At 45.6% G+C, this 19,879-nt stretch overlaps 1 protein-coding gene across 4 annotated transcripts; it reads left to right on the top strand.

The window, feature by feature from the left end:
• The first annotated feature begins 5,103 nt into the window (after positions 1 to 5,103).
• ZNF586 (zinc finger protein 586) lies at positions 5,104 to 18,361 on the top strand. 4 transcript variants are annotated; one of them, XM_050768687.1, is made up of 4 exons: positions 5,104 to 6,368; positions 7,839 to 7,905; positions 12,615 to 12,741; positions 14,801 to 18,361. In XM_050768687.1, exons 3-4 carry the CDS (start codon positions 12,708 to 12,710, stop codon positions 15,844 to 15,846), a joined length of 1,080 nt encoding a protein of 359 aa, XP_050624644.1. In that variant the 5' UTR covers positions 5,104 to 6,368; positions 7,839 to 7,905; positions 12,615 to 12,707; the 3' UTR covers positions 15,847 to 18,361. The 4 variants fall into 4 exon arrangements, with proteins under 4 accessions (XP_050624644.1, XP_050624643.1, XP_050624646.1 ...); XM_050768686.1 differs by lacking the exon at positions 7,839 to 7,905; XM_050768689.1 differs by lacking the exon at positions 7,839 to 7,905 and having other exon boundaries at positions 12,620 to 12,741.
• The last annotated feature ends 1,518 nt before the right edge of the window (positions 18,362 to 19,879 follow it).

The raw sequence follows: 19,879 nt of genomic DNA on the forward strand, positions 1-19,879 counted from the left end.
GCACCTTCTCCCATCACCATTATACCATAAAACTCTCCTGTTACTTGTCCTCAGGGAGACACTGCTTTGGAGAATACTCCCAGTGTCCTCTTTACTTGAGCCAAGTAACAAAAGTATTGATCAAAACCTGTGTTCTCTGGCTGCGTGAGGTGGCTCATGCCTGTAATCCCAGCACTTTGGGAGGCTGAGGTGGACAGATCACCTGAGGTAAGGAGTTCAATACCAGCCTCGCCAACAACAACAAACCTCGCCTCTACTAAAAATACAAAAATTAGGCCGGGCGCGGTGGCTCAAGCCTGTAATCCCAGCACTTTGGGAGGCTGAGACGGGCGGATCACGAGGTCAGGAGATCGAGACCATCCTGGCTAACACAGTGAAACCCCGTCTCTACTAAAAAATACAAAAAAAAAAAACTAGCCGGGCGAGGTGGCGGGCGCCTGTAGTCCCGGCTACTCGGGAGGCTGAGGCAGGAGAATGGCGGGAACCCGGGAGGCAGAGCTTGCAGTGAGCTGAGATCCGGCCACAGCACTCCAGCCTGGGTGACAGAGCAAGACTCCGTCTAAAAAAAAAAAAAAAAAAATACAAAAATTACCTGGGCATGGTGGTGGGTGCCTGTAATCCCAGCCTCGAAAAGCTGAGGCAGGAGATTCACTTGAATTGGGGAGGTGGAGGTTGTAGCAAATGGAGATTCCACCATTGCACTCCAGCCTGGGCAACAAGAGTGAAACTCCGTCTGAAAAAAACAAACAAAAAACCTGTGTTCTCATGGAAAGTCATTTGTTACGCACCAGGTGAATGAACCTGGTATTTTTCAGGTAATACTATTCAGGATGCTGAGGCAGGAGGATCCCTTGAGCCCAGGAATTTGAAGCCACCCTGGGCAACATAGGGAGACATCATCTCAAAACAAGAAGCTATAATAGGAATAAAACAAATAATCAAAGATTTCCTTGAAAAGGGATTGATTATCCCTTCCACCAGTCCTAATACTCCCATCTTCCTGACACAAAACCTCACAGGGAAGGATGAAGATTTGTACAAGATTTGAGAGCTATTATTAATACTACTGTGATTCCTCATCAACCAGTAGTTCTAAACCCCCACACTCTTTTATCCAGCGTACGTGTAAACTGTGAATATCTTAACTGTTAATGATTTATGCAGTGCTTTTTAGGCATACCAATACACCCTAACAGTATTTGTTTGTCTTTACCTAGATTGGATATCAATATATCTGTACTGTTGTGCCTCAAGGTTATACCAAAGGCCCAACTTATTTTTCACACATATTAAAGACTGACCTAGCTTAGCTAAATTTCTCTTGTTATGCTTCTCCAATCTGCATAATTGTAAAAAGGACTCCTTGTACTTCCTGGAACAAAAAGCAAAAAGAGATCATTATCTACAGAAAAACTCCAGTTTTGCTTTACAAACTACAGAAAAACTCCAGTTTTGCCTTACAGAACTAAAAGATTTGGAACATTTAATTTCTAAGGAGAAACCACATATACATCTGGATTGAGTAACTGGACTTCTTTGATACCCTACTCCAAAAAGTAAAAGACATCTCCAGCTGGGCGCAGTGGCCCACACCTGTAATCCTAGTACTTTGGGAGGCCGAGGCGGATGGGTCACCTGAGGTCAGGAGTTCGAGACCAGCCTGACCAACATGGAGAAACTCCGTCTCTACAAAAAATGCAAAATTAGCCAGGCGTGGTGGTGCATGCCTGTAATCCCATCTACTCAGGAGGCTGAGGCAGGAGAATTGTTTGAACCTGGGAGGCAGAGGTTGCAGTGAGCCGAGGTCTCAGCATTGCACTCCAGCCTGTGCAACAAGAGCAAAACTCTAATTAAAAAAAAAAAAAAAAAAAAAAAAAGACAATTCAAGGGGATTTTAGGCTTGGGTGGCTACTGCCATAGCTGGATGTCCAATTTTTCTCTAATGCCACAGACTTTATATGCATTGTAGAAAGATCAACCTAACCTCATACATTGGACATCAGAAGGACAAATAATAAATAAAGAAAAATCTTACAAGCCCCCGTTTTGGCCCATGCAAATTATTAGCTGCTGTTTTTCCTTTGTTTGTTTTTTGCAGTTTTTTGTTCGTGCAAGCTATGGCAGTTCCCTTGGTGTTCTAACCCAAAAAACTGGAGGACAATGTAGGGCTATTGGTTATTACAGTCAGCAATTAGACTTTGTAGCACATGGGTGACCTCTTTGTCTGAGGGCTATTTTCGCCACTGCCATGCTCCTTACAATTACTCAGAAAATTGTAATGGAGGCTCCTCATTCTGTGGAAGCTCTTTTGAATTCACATAATACACAGCAATTTTCCGTTAATAGATTGGTTTCTTATGACATACTTGTACTGTTTGCTACATATACTGCCCTCTCTATCTGTAATCCTCTTAATCCTGCAGTGCAACTTCCTGAAACAACAGATGAAATATTTCATCACTGTATTCTACTCACAGAAGAGCTGTTGGTGTCCAGACAGGATTTATAGGAGACATCATGTAAAAATGTTGATATTCTCTGGTTCACAGATGGATCAAATCTGAAGGATAAATTTTGAAAATACTAAGCAGGCTACAGCCTTGTGTCTCTTGTGGACATCAGAAAGAGCAATCCCACCAGGTGTGGTGGCTCACGCCTGTAATCCCAGCACTTTGGGAGGCTGAGGCGGGCAGATCACAAGTTCAGGAGTTCGAGACCAGCCTGGCCAATATGGTGAAATCCCGTCTCTACTAAAAATACGAAAATTAGCCGGGCATGGTGGTGGGCGCCTGTAGTCCCAGCTACTCGGGAAGCTGAGGCAGGAAAATCACTTCAACCTGGGAGACGGAGGTTGCAGTGAGCCTAGATTGCACCAGTGCACTCCAGCCTGGGAAACAGAGCAAGACTCTGTCTCCAAAAAAAAGATAAAAGGAAAAAAAGAGCAATCCCTTGCCTCAACTAAAATCAGCACAGCTAGCTGAATTAACAGCACTCACCAGTTTGTCAACTGGCCAAAAACCAAATGGATAATATTTATACTTAAAGGTATTATCTGTTGGTGTGGCTCATGACGTTGGGATGTTATGGAATCAGTGAGGCTTTGTTTTTTTTTTTTGTTTTTTTTTTGTTTTTTTTTTTTGTTTTTTTTGATACAGAGGCTTGTTCTGTTGCCCAGGCTGGAGTGCAGTGGCGCGCTCTCGGCTCACTGCAAGCTCCGCCTCCAAGGCTCATGCCATTCTCCTGCCTCAGCCCCCGGAGTAGCTGGGACTAGAGGCGCCCGCCACCACGCCCGGCTAATTTTTTGTATTTTTAGTAGAGATGGGGTTTCACCGTGGTCTCGATCTCCTGACCTCATGATCCGCCCACTTTGGCCTCCCAAAGTGCTGGGATTACAGGCGTGAGCCACTGCGCCCGGCCAATTTTTGTATTTTTAGTAGAGATGGGTTTCACCATGTTGGTCAGGCTGGTCTCAAACTCCTGACCTCATGATCCACCCGCCTCTGCCTCCCAAAGTGCTGGGATTACAAGCGTGAGCCACCACGCCTGGCCAGTGAGGTTACTTAACCTCCCCCAGATATCTAATTAAACATAGCTCTCAAGTTTCTGATATTTTAGAAGCCGTCGATTTAAAGAATGTGTTTTATTAACATTCCTGAGCATTCAAACTCACCTCTCCAAAGAATAAAAAAAAGTTATTTCGCAGATGCAGCAGCAAAAGACTGTCTTGACACCAATATCATATGAAACTATAAAGGTCACTACATTCCAAATAAGTGCCATTGAACAGGAACTCCAAGGGATTCAAAAAGAGGCTTCAGATAAGAAAAAGTAGATATGGCTAACAGAGGGGTAATGCTTTTCCCCCACTTACAAATTTTGGTGTGGACCCAACAGGAGACCCATCTTGCCTTTGAGATTTCAATTTCTTAGGGTCCAACATGTTTGTGAGCCAACTCACTGAAAATCTGAGAAAATGATTGCTTGGGGAAAGAAATATTACTGGAAACCCTCACCTCCAATACCGAATAAGGTTTCCACTAAATACCCAACTTATACTAAACATAATCCAAGAAAGGTTTTTTTTGTTTTTTGTTTTTGAAACGGAGCCTCACTCTCTCCTCTGTCGCCCCAGCTGGAGTGCAGTGGCACGATCTTGGCTCACTGCAACCTCCGCCTTATGGGTTCAAGTGATTCTCCTGCCTCAGCCTCCCGAGTACCTGGGATTACAGGCATGCGCCACCACGCCCAGCTAATTTTTCTATTTTTACTAGAGACGGGGTTTCACCATGTTGGTGAGGCTGGTCTAGAGCTCCTGACCTCGTGATCCGCGCCCCTCGGCCTCCCAAAGTGCTGGGATTACAGGCAAGAGCCACCGCACCCAGCCAACTTTTTAAGTATAGAAAATTTTACAGGTCGGGCGCTGTGCCAGGCGCCTGTAATCCCAGCTACTCAGGGGGCTGAGACAGGAAAATCGCTTGAACCCAAGAGTCGGAGGTTGCAGTGAGCCAAGATCGCACCAATGCACTCCAGCCTGGGTGACAAAGGAAGACTCCATCTCAAAAAAAAAAAAAAAAAAAAAAAAGAGGTGGAGATTTCCCAGAACAGAGGTTCCCTCCCCCTTTTTAGACTATATAGGGTAACTTCCAAACATTGCCAGAGCATTGGCATACTGTCATGGCGCTGGCGGGAGTTAGCATGCTAATACATTATAATTAGCATATAATGAGCAGTGAAGATGACCAGAGGTCACTTTCATCACCATCTTAGTTTTGGTGCGTTTTAGCCAGCTTCTTTTTTTTTTTTTTTTTTTTTTTTTGAGACGGAGTCTCGCTGTGTCTCCCAGGCTGGAGTGCAGTGGCGTGATCTCGGCTCACTGCAAGCTCCGCCTCCCGGGTTCACGCCATTCTCCCGCCTCAGCCTCCCAAGTAGCTGAGACTACAGGCGCCCGCCATCACGCCCGGCTAGTTTTTTGTATTTTTAGTAGAGACGGGGTTTCACCATGTTAGCCAGGATAGTCTCAATCTCCTGACCTCGTGATCCACCCGCCTCGGCCTCCCAAAGTGCTGGGATTACAGGCTTGAGCCACCGCGCCCGGCCTTAGCCAGCTTCTTTACTGCATCCTGTTTTATCAGCAGGGTCTTTGTGACCCACATCTTGTGCCAACCTCCTGTCTCATCCTGTGACTAAGAATGCCTAACCTGGGAATGCAGCCGAACAGTTCTCAGCCTTATTTTATCCAGCCATTTTCAAGATGGAGTTGCTCTGATTCCAATGCCACTGACAATGATGAGCACTTGCCAGCAAAGAGGTGAACTCATGGATTTAAGGCACTTGAAATATCTCAGTGTAAAAGCACCCTGTGCATACAAACTCCATGTTTGAACACCGCAGCCATTGTCCTGTAACATAATAGATAATAGCATTTGTCTTATTCTCTCTTTGACGTTGATATCAGATTTCTAGAGGAATCTATAGGTTAAAGATATAGCATAAATAAAAGTGTTGCTAATGGGCTGAGCACGGTGGTTCACGCCTATAATCCTAGCATTTCGGTAGACCGTAGCAGGCGGATCATTTGAGGACGGAAGTTCGAGACCAGCCTGGCCAACATGAGGAAACCCTGTCTCTACTAAAAATACAAAAATTAGCCGGGTGTGGTGGCGCACGCCTGTAATCCCAGGTACTCGGGTGGTTGAGGCACGAGAATCGCTTGAAGCCGGGAGGCATAGGCTGCAGTGAGCCAAGATCACACCACTGCACTCCAGCCTGAGTGACAGAGAGAACTGTCTTTAAAAAAAAAAAAAAAAAAGAAGCCGAGCATCACAAATTCTGAAATAAGAAGCCTCCAAACACGCGGGCAATCAGTTGCACAGAATACCCCCAGAAATGTGTGTATGGCCTCTTCTAAGATGGGAGACCCTCCTCGGCATCTGGACCTGGAGTCGCCATTTTCTAGCGCCCCTCGCAGTGGAGCTTGGCCCTTCCGAAAGTCGGAAGAAAGTCACCTTCAGCGCTGCCCATCTCTGGGAACTACATTACCCAGAATCCGCCCTGTGGAATGGAAGTGTGACTGAGCCAATGAAGCTTCAGAGAAGACACGCCATTGCGGGGGCACGTAAAGTCAAGCCGAGACTTCCGGCGTCCTAGCCGTGGCAGCCATTTTGGCCTGTGAGGCCAGTGGAGGTTCTGGGTCTGGACGAGCTCGGGAGGAGTGGTTGTGGCCATAGCGCACAGGCGGATCTGAGGCTCGGCGACGCCACTGGTCGCAGCCCGGGACAGGACAACCACAGGAACACCGCCGAGCCCACGTCCCCCCGCCCGCCAACAGAGTCATGGCTGCAGCGGCTGCTCTGAGGGACCCCGCTCAGGTGAGCGCTGCGACCTCCGGGCCTCACCCACCCGGACCCTGAGGCCCCTGATCGTTAGGGGCGCCTCCTCGCGTCCCTGCAGCCCAGGCCTCTGTCAGGGACAGAGAGGCGCCGGCGGGTGGGATCCCCGTTTCCGACACCCAATTGATGCGGTCGTCAGAGCGAGACTGGCCGAGGGTCCGGCACGGGCAAAGGCCTGCAGGCGCGACAGAGGCAGGAGAATGCGGAACACGGGGACATCTTGTGTCTACCGGGAACGAAGAGTGAGCCGCAGTTATTTCTTTTTTTTTTTTCTTTTTTGAGACGGAGTCTCACCCTGTCGCCCAGGCTGGAGTGCAGTGGCGCGATCTTGGCTCACTGCAACTTCCGTCTCCCGGGTTCAAGCGATTCTCCTGCCTCAGCCTCCCGAGTAGCTGGGATTACAGGCGTGTGCCACCACGGGGTTTCATCATGTTGGCTGGGCTGGTCTCGAACTGCTGACCTCAGGTGATCCGCCCGCCTTGGCCTTCCAAAGTGCTGGGAGTACAGGCGTGAGCCACCGCGCCTGGCCGAGGCAGAGTTGTTTCTTCAGTACCAGGCTGAGGGTTGACCTTTGATTTTGAGGTCGCTAGAAGCCATGGACAGTTTTGAACAAAGGAAATCTGTGTTAGAGTTAGGATTCCCAAAAGATGTTCAAAGGAAGTACAGAGTTGAAGGCGGTGATGAGGATATTGAGGCTCTGAGAGGTTGAATCATTAAGAGGTGACATTGAGCACTGGGCCACAAGATCATCTGGCGGCAGGGCCAAAAAAAGCTTACAGAGAAGCCTGAGTATATCAAATCTGAGCACGGACACATTTGTGAAAGCCCTGCCTTTTGGCACACCTCATGGCTATGGAATCACTTAGGGAACCCACAGAAGGAAGTAGGGGATGCTCTAGTCCCTCATCCTCACCCCCATGTCTAGATCTTGGCGTCTTTTTAAAATTTTTTTTGGGGGCGACAGATTCTCACTCTGACACCCAGGCTGGATTGCGGTGACGCGATCAGGGCGCAGCATAGCCTCTTCCTCCCTGGGCTTAGGAGAGCCTCTCATCTCAGTCTCCCAAGTAACTGGCTTTTTGTATTTTTAGTAGAGATGGAATTTCGCCATGTTGACCAGGCTAGTCTCAAACCCTTGGGCTCAAGCAGTCATCCTGCTTCAGCTTCCCAAAGTGCTGGGATGACAGGCAGGAACCACCGCACATTCTAGGACACTTAAGTGCCTTTCTCCAGTCCTTCGATCTGGGGATCTTGGAAAAACCTCAAACCCCAACTCTACATCAGTGATATAGGTTATGGGGAGTTATTGCCATGTCTATCAACTAATGTAACACGTGTGGAAGGTTCACCCAGGAGCTGATACTGGGATGTGCACTTACTTACTTAGAAGGGAAACTGGAGGGGTGAGGTGATGTTACCAATTTCTTAATAGGCTCTGTCTGGTTACAGAGTGGACAACAGACTGTGGGGTTGAGGGAGGAGGAAGATCAAACTGGAAGCTACTGCCCTAGTCGAGGTAAGGATTAATGGACTAGAGTTGTGGCTTAGGCAATGTAGCTAGATCTGGATTTGTGTTTTTTAGAGGGGCAAGTCAATTTTTTTTTTTTCCAAGACAGAGTCTGGACCTGTCGCCCAGGCTGGAGTGCAGTGGTGGAATCTTGGTTCACTACAACCTCTGCCTCTCGGGTTCAAGCAATTCTCCTGCCTCAGCCTCCCATAGCTGGGATTACAGGCGCGCGCCTCCACGCCTGGCTAATTTTTGTATCTTTAGTAGAGATGGGGTGTCACCGTTTTAGCCAGGCTGGCCTCGAACTCCTGACCTGGTGATCCACCTGCCTCGGCCTCCCAAAGTGCTGGGATTACAGATTACAGGCTTGAGCCATCATGCCCAGCCCGGCAATTCAATTTTTAAATGGGAACAGTGAGAGTTTGAGAGGATTCAGGAAACACCCCTGAGTTTTTAGTCTTAGCAGCTGTGGCAATGGGAGCTCCATCAACTGAGATGAGCAAGTTGATAGCAGGTGTAATATTCACTGAGGCTATCAGGAGGTTTGTTGTGGCCATTCTGAGTGGAACAAAACACAAATTGCTTTTGCTTTGCTCTCCCCCACAACAATCAACACAGAGTACTTCTGTGACTAGATATGTGTGGATGGTTTTCCTCATACACCAAGTAGTTCTCCAGTGGACATCAGATCCCACAGGTGAAGTCTCAGACCCATGGGACTGTCCACCAACCCCTTTCGATGCCAATCACAAGCCCCGGGATGTGTTTTTCTTTTTTTTTTTTTTTAACCTGTCTTTTGACTGACTTGCTATAAATCAGGTTCCTCGACTTCCATTAAATTGCTAGAGCCAGTCACAAAACCTCAGGAGACGCTTTAATTTGCCAGTTTATTTTAAAGAATGTTTATTACAAAGTTTACAGATGAAGAGGTGCATAAGGGGAAGGGACCCGGAGCTTTTATGATCTTCAGGCACACCACCATCCAGGAACTTCCATGTGTTTGGCTATTTGGAAGCTCCCCAAACCCTGTCTTTATGGGGTTTTATCAAGGCTTTGTTACATAGGCACGATTAATTAAATCATTGGCCAATGCTGATCAGCTTAACCCTTGGCCCCCTCTCCCTTTTCTGGAGATTGCGGTGGGGGCTGAACTTTCCAAAACTCGAATCCCAACATAGTCTTTTCCCTGACCAGTCTCCATCCTGAAGTTATCTAGGGGTTACCAACCATCATTCAACTCATTACCATTGAAACTCACTTAAATTTGAGAATTTCGTGAATTTTAGGAGTTGCATGCCAGAAAAGGAGATGACCAAATATATATTTCTCAATATCACAGCCATGTTAAGATTCTAAAATGTATTAGATACTACTTAATGGAGCTATCAAATGGGCAGCTGGACACATAGATGCAAATATCTGGGGAAGGGTTGATATTGGAGGTATCTAATATATGGTGACTACTGTGTGGACCGAGATGATTGAGTCATGGCTCACATTTGGAAGGTACAACCTTCAGATTATGTTGATGACACTGTTGGACAGGAAGTGGGGATTGGGTTTCCTGCTTGTGTACCTGGCGATGGTATTGGATTTCAGAAACACAGGTGAGGGAGGTAAATGGCCATGAAGGGAGGGTATATCTGTTTCTTCTTTTTTTTTTTTTTTTTTCTTGGGACAGAGTTTTGCTCTGTCACCCAGACTAGAGTGCAGTGGTGCGATCTCGGCTCACTGCAACCTCTGCCTCCTGGGTTCAAATGATTCTCCTGCCTCAGCCTCCTAAGTAGCTGGGATTATAGGCGCCTGCCACCACATCCGGCTAATTTTTGCATTTTTAGTAGAGACGGGGTTTCACCATCTTGGCCAGACTGGAAAGGGAGGATATATCTGACAGCCTAGTTTGGCAAGTGACATAATGCTTCCAAGGAATGAATAGACTTGAGATGCTTGCCGACGCATAGGAGTAGCTGAGGGAAGATGACACTCAGGCCGGAGCTTGTGTTTATTGGCTACTTTGTGGCCTCACCAAGATTTTGAGATGACTTTGGTGTGGCCTGGGGTGTTTCATTTAGCCTGGTACCAGATATGGAGGCAAATATGGTCACCTTCTGAGAGTCACTATGCCCGAGATTGATGACCAATGGTTCTGGGCTTTGAATGGGGTTAGGTGGACAGAAGAAAGTCATAGGTGCCGGGATAGTGGCTCACACCTGTAATCCCCGCACTTTGGGAGGCCAAGGTGGGCAGATAACGTGAGGTCGGGGGTTCGAGATCAGCATCGACAACGTGGTGAAACCCCATCTCTACTAAAAATACACAAAAAGTAGCTGACATGGTGGCAGGCACCTGTAATCCCAGCTATTCGGGGGCTGAGACAGGAGAATCACTTGAACCTGGGAGGCAGAGGTTGCAGTGAACCGAGATTGCGTCATTGCACGCCAGCCTGGGCGACAAAAGTGAAACTCTGTCTCAAAAAAAAAAGTCAGGCCGGGCGCGGTGGCTCAAGCCTGTAATCCCAGCACTTTGGGAGGCCGAGACGGGCGGATCACGAGGTCAGGAGATCGAGACCATCCTGGCTAACACGGTGAAACCCCGTCTCTGCTAAAAAATACAAAAAACTAGCCGGGCGCGGTGGCGGGCGCCTGTAGTCCCAACTACTCGGGAGGCTGAGGCAGGAGAATGGCGTGAACCCGGGAGGCGGAGCTTGCAGTGAGCTGAGAGCCGGCCACTGCACTCCAGCCTGGGTGGCAGAGCCAGACTCTGTCTCAAAAAAAAGTCAGCTGGGCATGGTGGCTCACACCTGTAATCCCAGCACTTTGGGAGGCTGAGGCGGGTGGATCACTTGAGGCCAGGAGTTCAAGACCAGCCTGACCAACATGGAGAAACCCTGACTCTACTAAAAAGTATAAAATTAGCCAGGCGTGGTGGCACATGCCTCTAATCCCAGCTACTCGGGAGGCTGAGGTAGGAGAATCACTTAAACCTGGGAGGTGGAGGTTGCGGTGAGCCGAGATCGCGCCATTGCTCTCCAGCCTGAGCAACAAGAGTGAAACTCCGTCTCAAAAAATAATAAATAAAAAGTCATAGTTTCTGAGGATAGCAAATGCAGCACGGAAGTGGAATAGCACCATAAATATCTGAAAATGCTAGTGGTTCTTTTTGTCTGTGGATTTATGCATGGAGGGGTTCAAAGAATGATTTGGGGCTACCACTGCTATTGAGAAACATTAGAATTCTGTGGTAATTTTGGATTCCTTTTTAATTTACCAAGACTACTGTGGATGATGTCAGCCACATTATGGTATAAGCCCTAAAGTTAAGGCCAGTATCATGTGCTACCTTTATGTCTGGTGATACCTCAAATGGTCTGAGTGCAAATCCCCCTCCCCACTCTGCTCTTTTGGATAATGTGTCCTAGCCTAACTACCCTTCTAATCAAGAGGACTAGGCAGAGTTCCTGGTTATTATTTATTTGTAGCAGGTTTCAATTTGATTTCTACCCGCAGAGATTCAAACAAGCCAATTGCAGCTGGGTGTGGTGTCACACACCTGTGGTCCCAGCTACTTAGGAGGCTGAGGTGGGAGGATTGCTGGAACCCAGTGAGTTCAGGCTGCAGTGGGCTGTGATTGTGCCACTACACTCCAGCAGGAGTGACAGAGCAAGACCCTGTCTCAAAAATTAAAAATAAAAACAAGCCAGTTGCATTCTTTTAAGGGAATCAGGGACTATCACACCCTCTTGATTGAGCAAAGCTTACATACCACAGTCCCTGGTTGCACTCTCTGTCTTTTCTTTTTTGAGACAGAGTCTCGCTCCATTGCCCAGGCTGGAGGCAGTGGCGCCATCTGGGCTTACTGCAACCTCCATCTCCCGGGTTCGAGAGATTCTCCTGTCTCAGCCTCCTGAGTAGCTGGGACTACAGGTGCATGCCACCACATCCGGCTAATTTTTGTATTTTAGTAGAGACGGGGTTACACCTTGTTGTTCAGGCTGGTCTCGAACTCCTGACCTCAGGTGATCCACCTGCCTCGGCCTCCCAAAGTGCTGGGATTACAGGTGTGCACCACCGCACCTGGCCGCTCTCTCTTATGCATAGTTCAACCCCCATGTGGCTGTCTGTGGTGAGTGGTGTCCTCTTCTTTCAAGCTGTGAGCATATTTGATTAATGAACTTTCTTGATGACTTGTGTTCAGCGTCAGGTGTTGTGTGTTTGGCCATCACCATAACCCTAGGGTGAGACTCCTACTCTTACCAGTAGAAGAAAGGGTGATTAAAATACTTTAACTTCTGGCAAGACCAGAGAGAGGCCTATGGTGTGGGCAGTTAGGTAGTGGCGGCAATTGGCATGTGTCTGTGGTGTCCAAAGATGTGAAGGATGTGTATGTACATAAAGATTATGTTTGAAAGGCCTCAGGCACTGCATTGGGATTCACGTGACCTTTGCTCTACCAGGGGAATTGCTAGAAAGGAGAGGATGAAACCCTTTATTTCAGGACCACAGCAGAGATACCTGTTTGCTTATCTGCGTCTTGTTGCTGATGGCTATGTGTCATGATTAATGGTCCCATGAGGACATAGTGGCACTAGTGGGCAAAGTTTCTCTTCTGAGTTGGGGATCCTGGGAGGAGGATGGGCAAGGGTAGATATGTTGGGGAAGTGGATTGTGGGTCTTCAGCATAGGGGCCATTTGTGGTTTCATCTATCCCCATCATGACAGAGCAGTGTGACCTTTGAAGACGTGGCTGTAAACTTTTCCCTGGAGGAATGGAGTCTTCTTAATGAGGCTCAGAGATGCCTGTACCATGACGTGATGCTGGAGACCTTGACACTTATATCCTCCCTGGGTAAGGTACTCATATTCACCTGTGACCTGAGTTAGTCTCTGCCCCTCTCCTTTATGCCTTATCGCTTTCTCACATCAGGACCATGGATACAGCTTCATTCTCCAGTTCTCTGGAGAGGTTCTGTTGTTGGTTGGACTGAGGTGTACTTACTCTCCTTTCCTTAAGCAGCTCCAGCCTGCTTTGTTGCAGGCTTCCAGAGAAGGAGTCAGGGTCAGGAGTCTTAAAGTCACCCTAATGTATCCCACCTTGGTTGTCCTCTGCCTGTCTGGGTGACTGTGCAGATCCAAGGCTTCTGTTTTTCTCAAGTTCCATTTCCTTCCTCTAGCTCACATTTGTTCATGTCACAAATTGCCGGCACTGACATGGTCATTATGTACATGAACCACAGCCTGTTCTTGCAATACCCTACTTCAAAATTCTTTTTGTAGTATTTCATCAGGCACAATAATACCTGTCATCCCAGCTCTTCAGAGGCTACTCAGATCCCAGGAGTTTGAGGCCACCCTGGCCAACACAGCAGGTCCTTATCTCTAAAAATTTATAGGAAGGAATTCTTTTTATAATATTTAGTTTCCTTTCCTGTGGAATATCAAATGCAGAGTTGTTCTGAGCCAGTATTGGCTGTTCATCTGTCCTATGTTTCTCTTAGTACTTAACATGATCGAGTTTCCATGTAGTTGCTCATCTTGGTGGTGAAATGAAGAGCCCATGGTTGTCCCTAAGATGTAAATGAGTCCAGCCTTAGCAAGGACTTGGGGCAGCTTTCTTCTGAAGAATAGCATGTGAGTGAGGTCATGACATCAGGGCTCTATTCAAATTATGCCATATACCTCTTCTATTTGACAATATTTCCGTGCCAATAGAAGTAGCCCCACTTTATGTCTTTCCTTCCCCATTATTGAGAGTGCCAATTTATTAGTCCTACACCTTGTCGCTTCTGCTGTTACATTCAACCCAGGACTAATTTTCATATATCCGGACTCCACATCTCACCTATTTTTCTCACTGCTCTGTCTGCAGTGGTCTTCAATATTGACTCATGTATTTTGTATTATGAAGTATATACCCATTCTTTTTTTTCTTTTGAGATGGAGTTTCACTCTTGTTTCCCAGGCTGGAGTGCAATAATGTGATCTCAGCTCACTACAACCTCCGCCTCCCAGGTTCAAACAATTCTACCTCAGCTTCCCAAGTAGCTAGGATTACAGGGGCCCACCACCACATCCAGCTAATTTTTTGGGTATTTTTAGTAAAGATAGGGTTTTGCCATGTTGGCAAGACTGGTCTTGAACTCCTGACCTCAGGTGATCCACCCCACTTGGCCTCCCAAAGTGCTGGGATTACAGGTGTGAGCCACCACGCCCTGCCTCTATGAAGTATATATCCTTTTTTTTTTTTTTTTTTTTTTTTTTTCTTGAGACAGATTCTTGCTCTGTTGCCCACGCTGGACTAGGCTCACTGCAACCTCCGCCTCCCAGGTTCGAGTGATTCTCCTGCTTCAGCCTCCTGAGTAGCTGGGATTACAGGCGCACGCCACCATGCCTGGCTAACTTTTTTGTTTTTAGTAGAGAAGGGGTTTTGCCGTGTTGACCAGGCTGGTCTCAAACTCCTGACCTTGTGATCCACCCGCGTCGGCCTCCCAAAGTGCTGGGATTAGAGGCATGAGCCACGTTTCTTGGCCATGTATATACTCATTCTTAACAGTCCCTGACTAAAGGATGTCGTGCTCTAGTCATGTTGTGGTGGCCTGGACATATTCTTTTTATAGTACTCACATGTCATCAGCAAATAAGGTCCCACAGGCAAGTTGTTTGCAAATGAAGGAGTTATAGACCCTGCCGTTATTCTGTCTGTTGCCTCATTTAGTCATGCCCTTGACAACATGAGGCCTCCTATATCTGTGATAATGCTAAGCAGCCCCAACCTCAACCTGAACCCAACTCCCTATGCGTGCAGATAACTCCATAGACTAGTTTTTTTGTTTGTCAGTTACTGTTGTAGGTAGACTGCATACTCAACAAAGTCAACATGTACCTCACCAGCGTTTCTTTGCTTTTAGGTTGTTGGCATGGAGGGGAAGATGAGGCAGCACCTTCTAAGCAGAGCACTTGTATACATATATACAAAGACCAGGGAGGTCATAGTGGAGAAAGGCCTTATGAGTGTGGGGAATATAGGAAATTATTAAAGAACAAGTCCTGCCTCACTGAACCCAGAAGAGATCACAAACACAGGAATGTTCGCACTGGAGAAAGACCTTATGAGTGCAGCAAATATGGGAATTTATTTCACCAAAACCCTACACTCCATATTCGTGAGAGATTGCATACTGGGCAAAAGACCTATGAATGCAGTGAGTGTGGAAAATCATTTCACCAAAGCTCTTCACTCTTGCAGCATCAGACGCTTCACACTAGAGAAAAGCCTTATGAGTGTATTGAATGTGGGAAAGGCTTTGCTGAAAAGTCCGGTCTCATTAACCACAGGAAAGTTCACTCTGGAGCAAAGCGTTATGAATGCAATGAATGTGGGAAGTCCTTTGCTTATACATCTAGTCTCATTAAACACAGGAGGATTCACACTGGAGAGAGGCCTTATGAGTGCAGTGAATGTGGGAGATCCTTTGCTGAAAACTCCAGTCTTATTAAACACTTGAGAGTTCACACAGGAGAAAGGCCTTATGAATGTGGTGAGTGTGGAAAATCATTTCGCCGAAGCTCTTCACTCTTGCAGCATCAGAGAGTTCACACTAGAGAAAGGCCTTATGAATGTAGTGAATGTGGAAAATCCTTTAGCTTAAGGTCCAACCTCATTCACCATCAGCGAGTTCATACTGGAGAAAGGCATGAGTGTGGGCAGTGTGGGAAATCCTTTAGCCGAAGATCTAGCCTTATTATACATCTGAGAGTTCACACTGGAGAAAGGCCTTATGAGTGCAGTGAATGTAAGAAATCCTTTGCTGAAAACTCCAGCCTTATTAAACACTTGAGAGTTCACACTGGAGAAAGGCCATATGAATGCATTGATTGTGGAAAATCATTTCGCCACAGTTCTTCGTTCCGTCGCCATCAGAGAGTTCATACTGGAATGAGGTTTTGTAAGTGAAGCAAATTTTGGGAATTCTCTTGCGCAGGCTTTTTGCTCCTTCAAGGCGAGAGAGTTCACACTGGATCAAGGTGTTATGAGTGTGGCAAATGGGGAATGTTCTTTAGCTGGAATGCTAGCTTCTTTACATAAAAGAGTGCTACCACTGAAGAAGTGCCTTTTGAGTGCAATGAATGTGAGAAAGCCTTCATCATCTCTCATTGGTTACCAGAATATTTACATGAGGAAAATACCACAGATGTGGAGGCAATATTATTTCTTCTTCAGTTTAACACTGGAGGAGACCCCTTATGAGGATGCCATCTGCCTAAATTGAATGTGCCATACATCAAATAGCTGCATACATTCCAGGTATGTGGGAACCACATAGTATTTTTCAACCTGCCCAGGTCTCTTGCTAGACTTCTGTGACTGACAGTTCTCTTCTAAAAAGCATTTCACCTTTACCACTTGGCAGGTGCCCACAGTACATCATTCGCCTAACTCATCGTGATCCAGAAGTAACTTTGATTTTGTTTCATTCAACAGAGGGATTTTTTAGTATCCTCAGTACTCACTCTATTCTCATTTCTTTCTCTCTGATGAGTTAGGCCATGAAACTGACACATTTTTGGCACAGAGGACTCTTCTGATAACCTGAAAAGATGGACTGCCTTTTTCAGGGATCTTTTGGATCTCACAGAATTCTTAAGATGGAATTTTCCAGCCTGCCAGTCATGAATCTCAGACAGCCTGCCGCCTATTGCCCTGATTTGTGTTATAATAAAGGCCCTGTTGTTTAAGACACCTTCAGTCTTTGCAAGAGGGCATGGAAGCTCCAAGCGCTTTTCTCATACTTTACCCTATGCATCTCTATCTGCATCTTTTGTACTATTTATAATTAACCAGTAAATTATTTTCCCTGAGTTTTATGTGCCGCTCTATCAAATTAATCAAATCTGGTCATGGGGGGTCCATGGGATTCCTGGTTTATAGTTCATCAGTCAAAAGCAGAGGCTCTGGGGCTTTGATTGGCATCAGAAATGGGAGCATCAGTTTTGGTGACTGAGTCCTCAAACTGGGGGATGTGATGCTATCTGCGGGTAGATAATGACTGAGTTGAACTGGAGGACCCCCAGCTTGTATCCACTGGAGGATTGCTTGGTGTGGGTAGAAAACACCCCGCATATCTGGTCACAGAATTATTCCATATTGATTATTGTTGTGTGACAGACAACAGAGGAAAAGTTTATTTTTTTTGACAAATATGCTATGGCTTCCCTTCTATTCCACATCTTTCTACTCCTGCCATACTATTTCTTTCTCTCCAAGTTTGTTATTCCTCAGAGTTCTCATAAATGGAAAGGATATGCACTTTGTTGAAATAAGAATTTCATGTTAACCAAGTTTTCATGATAGCCGTGAGTTTCACTTAATTATCTCAGAACTTAGAGCTTACTGTTCTCTACTTACTATCCATTGAGACTTAATGTGTTCTTGGCCATCACAGAAACTTTACTAGCTACTTATGTCATTGTCAATGGATAACTCTCTGAATCCACATTAATTACTTTGTAATTATCTTGGTCCTCAACTGTGTTTCAGAGATAATCTCCAGTCTTCATGCAGACGCTATCACTGCACCTACAGGTGAAATGATAATCACTTCCTAGCAAGGAAGTTGGATCATGGAATACAAGATAATTTATCAAGAATCAGATAGTCTTGTTCCACACCTGCAGGAATGTCAACATCGCAACCACCATGGCAAATATTGATTTAATAAGCAACTACTATTCCCAGATAAGTGTCAGAATCTTAGAAGAAATTGTAATATCTTAGACAATTTAGACGTGATGGAGGGTGGATGATGAGAAATTACTTAATGGGTACAATGGATACTATTTGAGTGATGGATACCCTAAAGCCCTGATTTAGCTTCTACACAATCTGTACATGTAACCAAATCACACTTATACCACATTAAATTATTTAAAAAAAAAAAAAAAAAGAAGTGTTAAATAGAAAAATGCTGCTGCTTTGTGGGATTGGAACACAATACAGAAGAAGATATAGAACATAGTCGGAGGGACTCAGAGGCATGGTACCATCTTGTGTAATTCCCTTAGGGCTGCCTAGGATCTCTTCTCCATATTGTCTCTCATACTCTCTTTAAAGTATTCTCATTGATAACCAAAACATTCTCACAACATTCATTATAAGCTTTACTTGGGCAAGTGCAATAGCTCACGCCTGTAATCCAAGCACTTTGGGAGGCCAAGACGGGTGGATCACAAGATCAGGAGATCGAGACCATCCTGGCTAACATGGTGAAACCCCATCTCTACTAAAAATACAAAAAAAAAAAAAATTAGCTGGGCGTGGTGGCGGGCGCCTGTAGTGCCAGCTACTCGGGAGGCTAAGGCAGGAGAATGGCTTGAACCCAGGAGGCAGAGCTCGCTGTGAGCCGAGATCGCACCACTGCACAATAGCCTGGGCGACAGAGTGAGACTCTATCTCAAAAAAAATAAAATAAGATAAAAAAACCTTTACTCACATAAAGTGAAGAACAAGAAGACTTACCCATAGTTTTTGAGTTGACATTTAGTATCCTTATAACATTTTTTGGATATGCATTTTTATCCTTTTGGGAACATGATTTACAAATGCGAGCTGCAGGACTATTTCATTAATGTGTTGAATGCAAGAGTTAAAACTTCCTGTCCCATTTAGTGAATGGAAAAATACTTAAGTTACATGAATAAAAAGATCGTAAATTACCAACAGCAAGATAATCAGGGACGTAAAACATCTCAATTCCTAAATGTTGCTTAATGACAACATGTTTTGTAGGTACATTTTATTTTCACAGTTAATAGTATTTTATTCCCTTCTCGCTGGAAAGATGTCCAGTGATTCTGAATCAATACAGGTGTGTGGGGTGTCATCTAGAAGTCATAAAATGACTTATTCAAATTAACCATGTTATGACCACTCACACTCGCTGATACATATCTTCCTGTAACTTCTGTGGAGAGTGAAATTTTCTTTTCTTTTTTCTGTTTTTTTTTTTTTTTTTTTTTTTGAGACAGAGTTTCACTCTTTTACCCAGGCTGGAGTGCAATGGTGTGATCTTTGCTCACTGCAACTTCCACCTCCCAGGTTCAAGTGATTCTCCTGTCTCAGCCTCCAGAGTAGCTGGGATTACAGGCGCCCACCACCACACCTGGCTAATTTTTGTATTTTTAGTAAAGATGGGGTTTCACCATCTTGGCCAGGCTGGTCTCGAACTCCTGACCTTAGGTGATCCACCTGCCTTGGCCTCCCAAAGTGCTGGGATTACAGGCGTGAGCCACCACGCCCAGCCTATTTATGTTAATTTTTATACCATAGAAGCGACTAAGGGCAGGTCTAGAGTTAGTTAAGGTGGAGGTGGTGATAAAGAGAAGGACAGGGTTATATTGACAAGGCTGACAGAAGGGGTAGTCCTTTTAGTGAAATAGATGAGGGGTTTTAGATCTGCACAAACCTTTTTGTGGAAGTCTAACTTTGCTCTTGGGTAGTTTATGGGATGTAGTCTTATTTACTACAAGGTTGCCAGGCAATAGGAGCAGAAAATCGGTCCTGGCTGCAGGTCATTACAACAATGAGTGCTCGGGATAACTGTGTCAATTAGAGGGCTGCGACATAAATATTTGTGTGAAAAGGCTAGCTGTTGATCTTTTACATTTCTACAAGGTATGACAGAGCAAGCATTAAAAGCAATAGTCTGAGGTGAGTCAGACTTAGTTACATTAATAAAAAAGGAGCTAGTAACAGAATAAAGAAAGCAATATAAAAGGTGTATGAAAATTAATCTTTCTTTAACTTAGTAGGGCTTGATCCTAGTACAGTAACCCATAATTCTCAGAGGAAGATGTTTTCTTGACTTGAGTATGGAGGGTCCATTTTTTCTTTCTCAGCTGTGCGGACGGCAGTCTCAGTGGTTAACGGTGTAAAATAGAGTTCTTCCCAGGCTGGCTTGAGCTTTTTCTATCTTTTGATGAGGATGTGC

Source organism: Macaca thibetana, chromosome 19, assembly GCF_024542745.1.
Source record: "Macaca thibetana thibetana isolate TM-01 chromosome 19, ASM2454274v1, whole genome shotgun sequence".
Lineage (NCBI taxonomy): Eukaryota > Metazoa > Chordata > Mammalia > Primates > Cercopithecidae > Macaca > Macaca thibetana.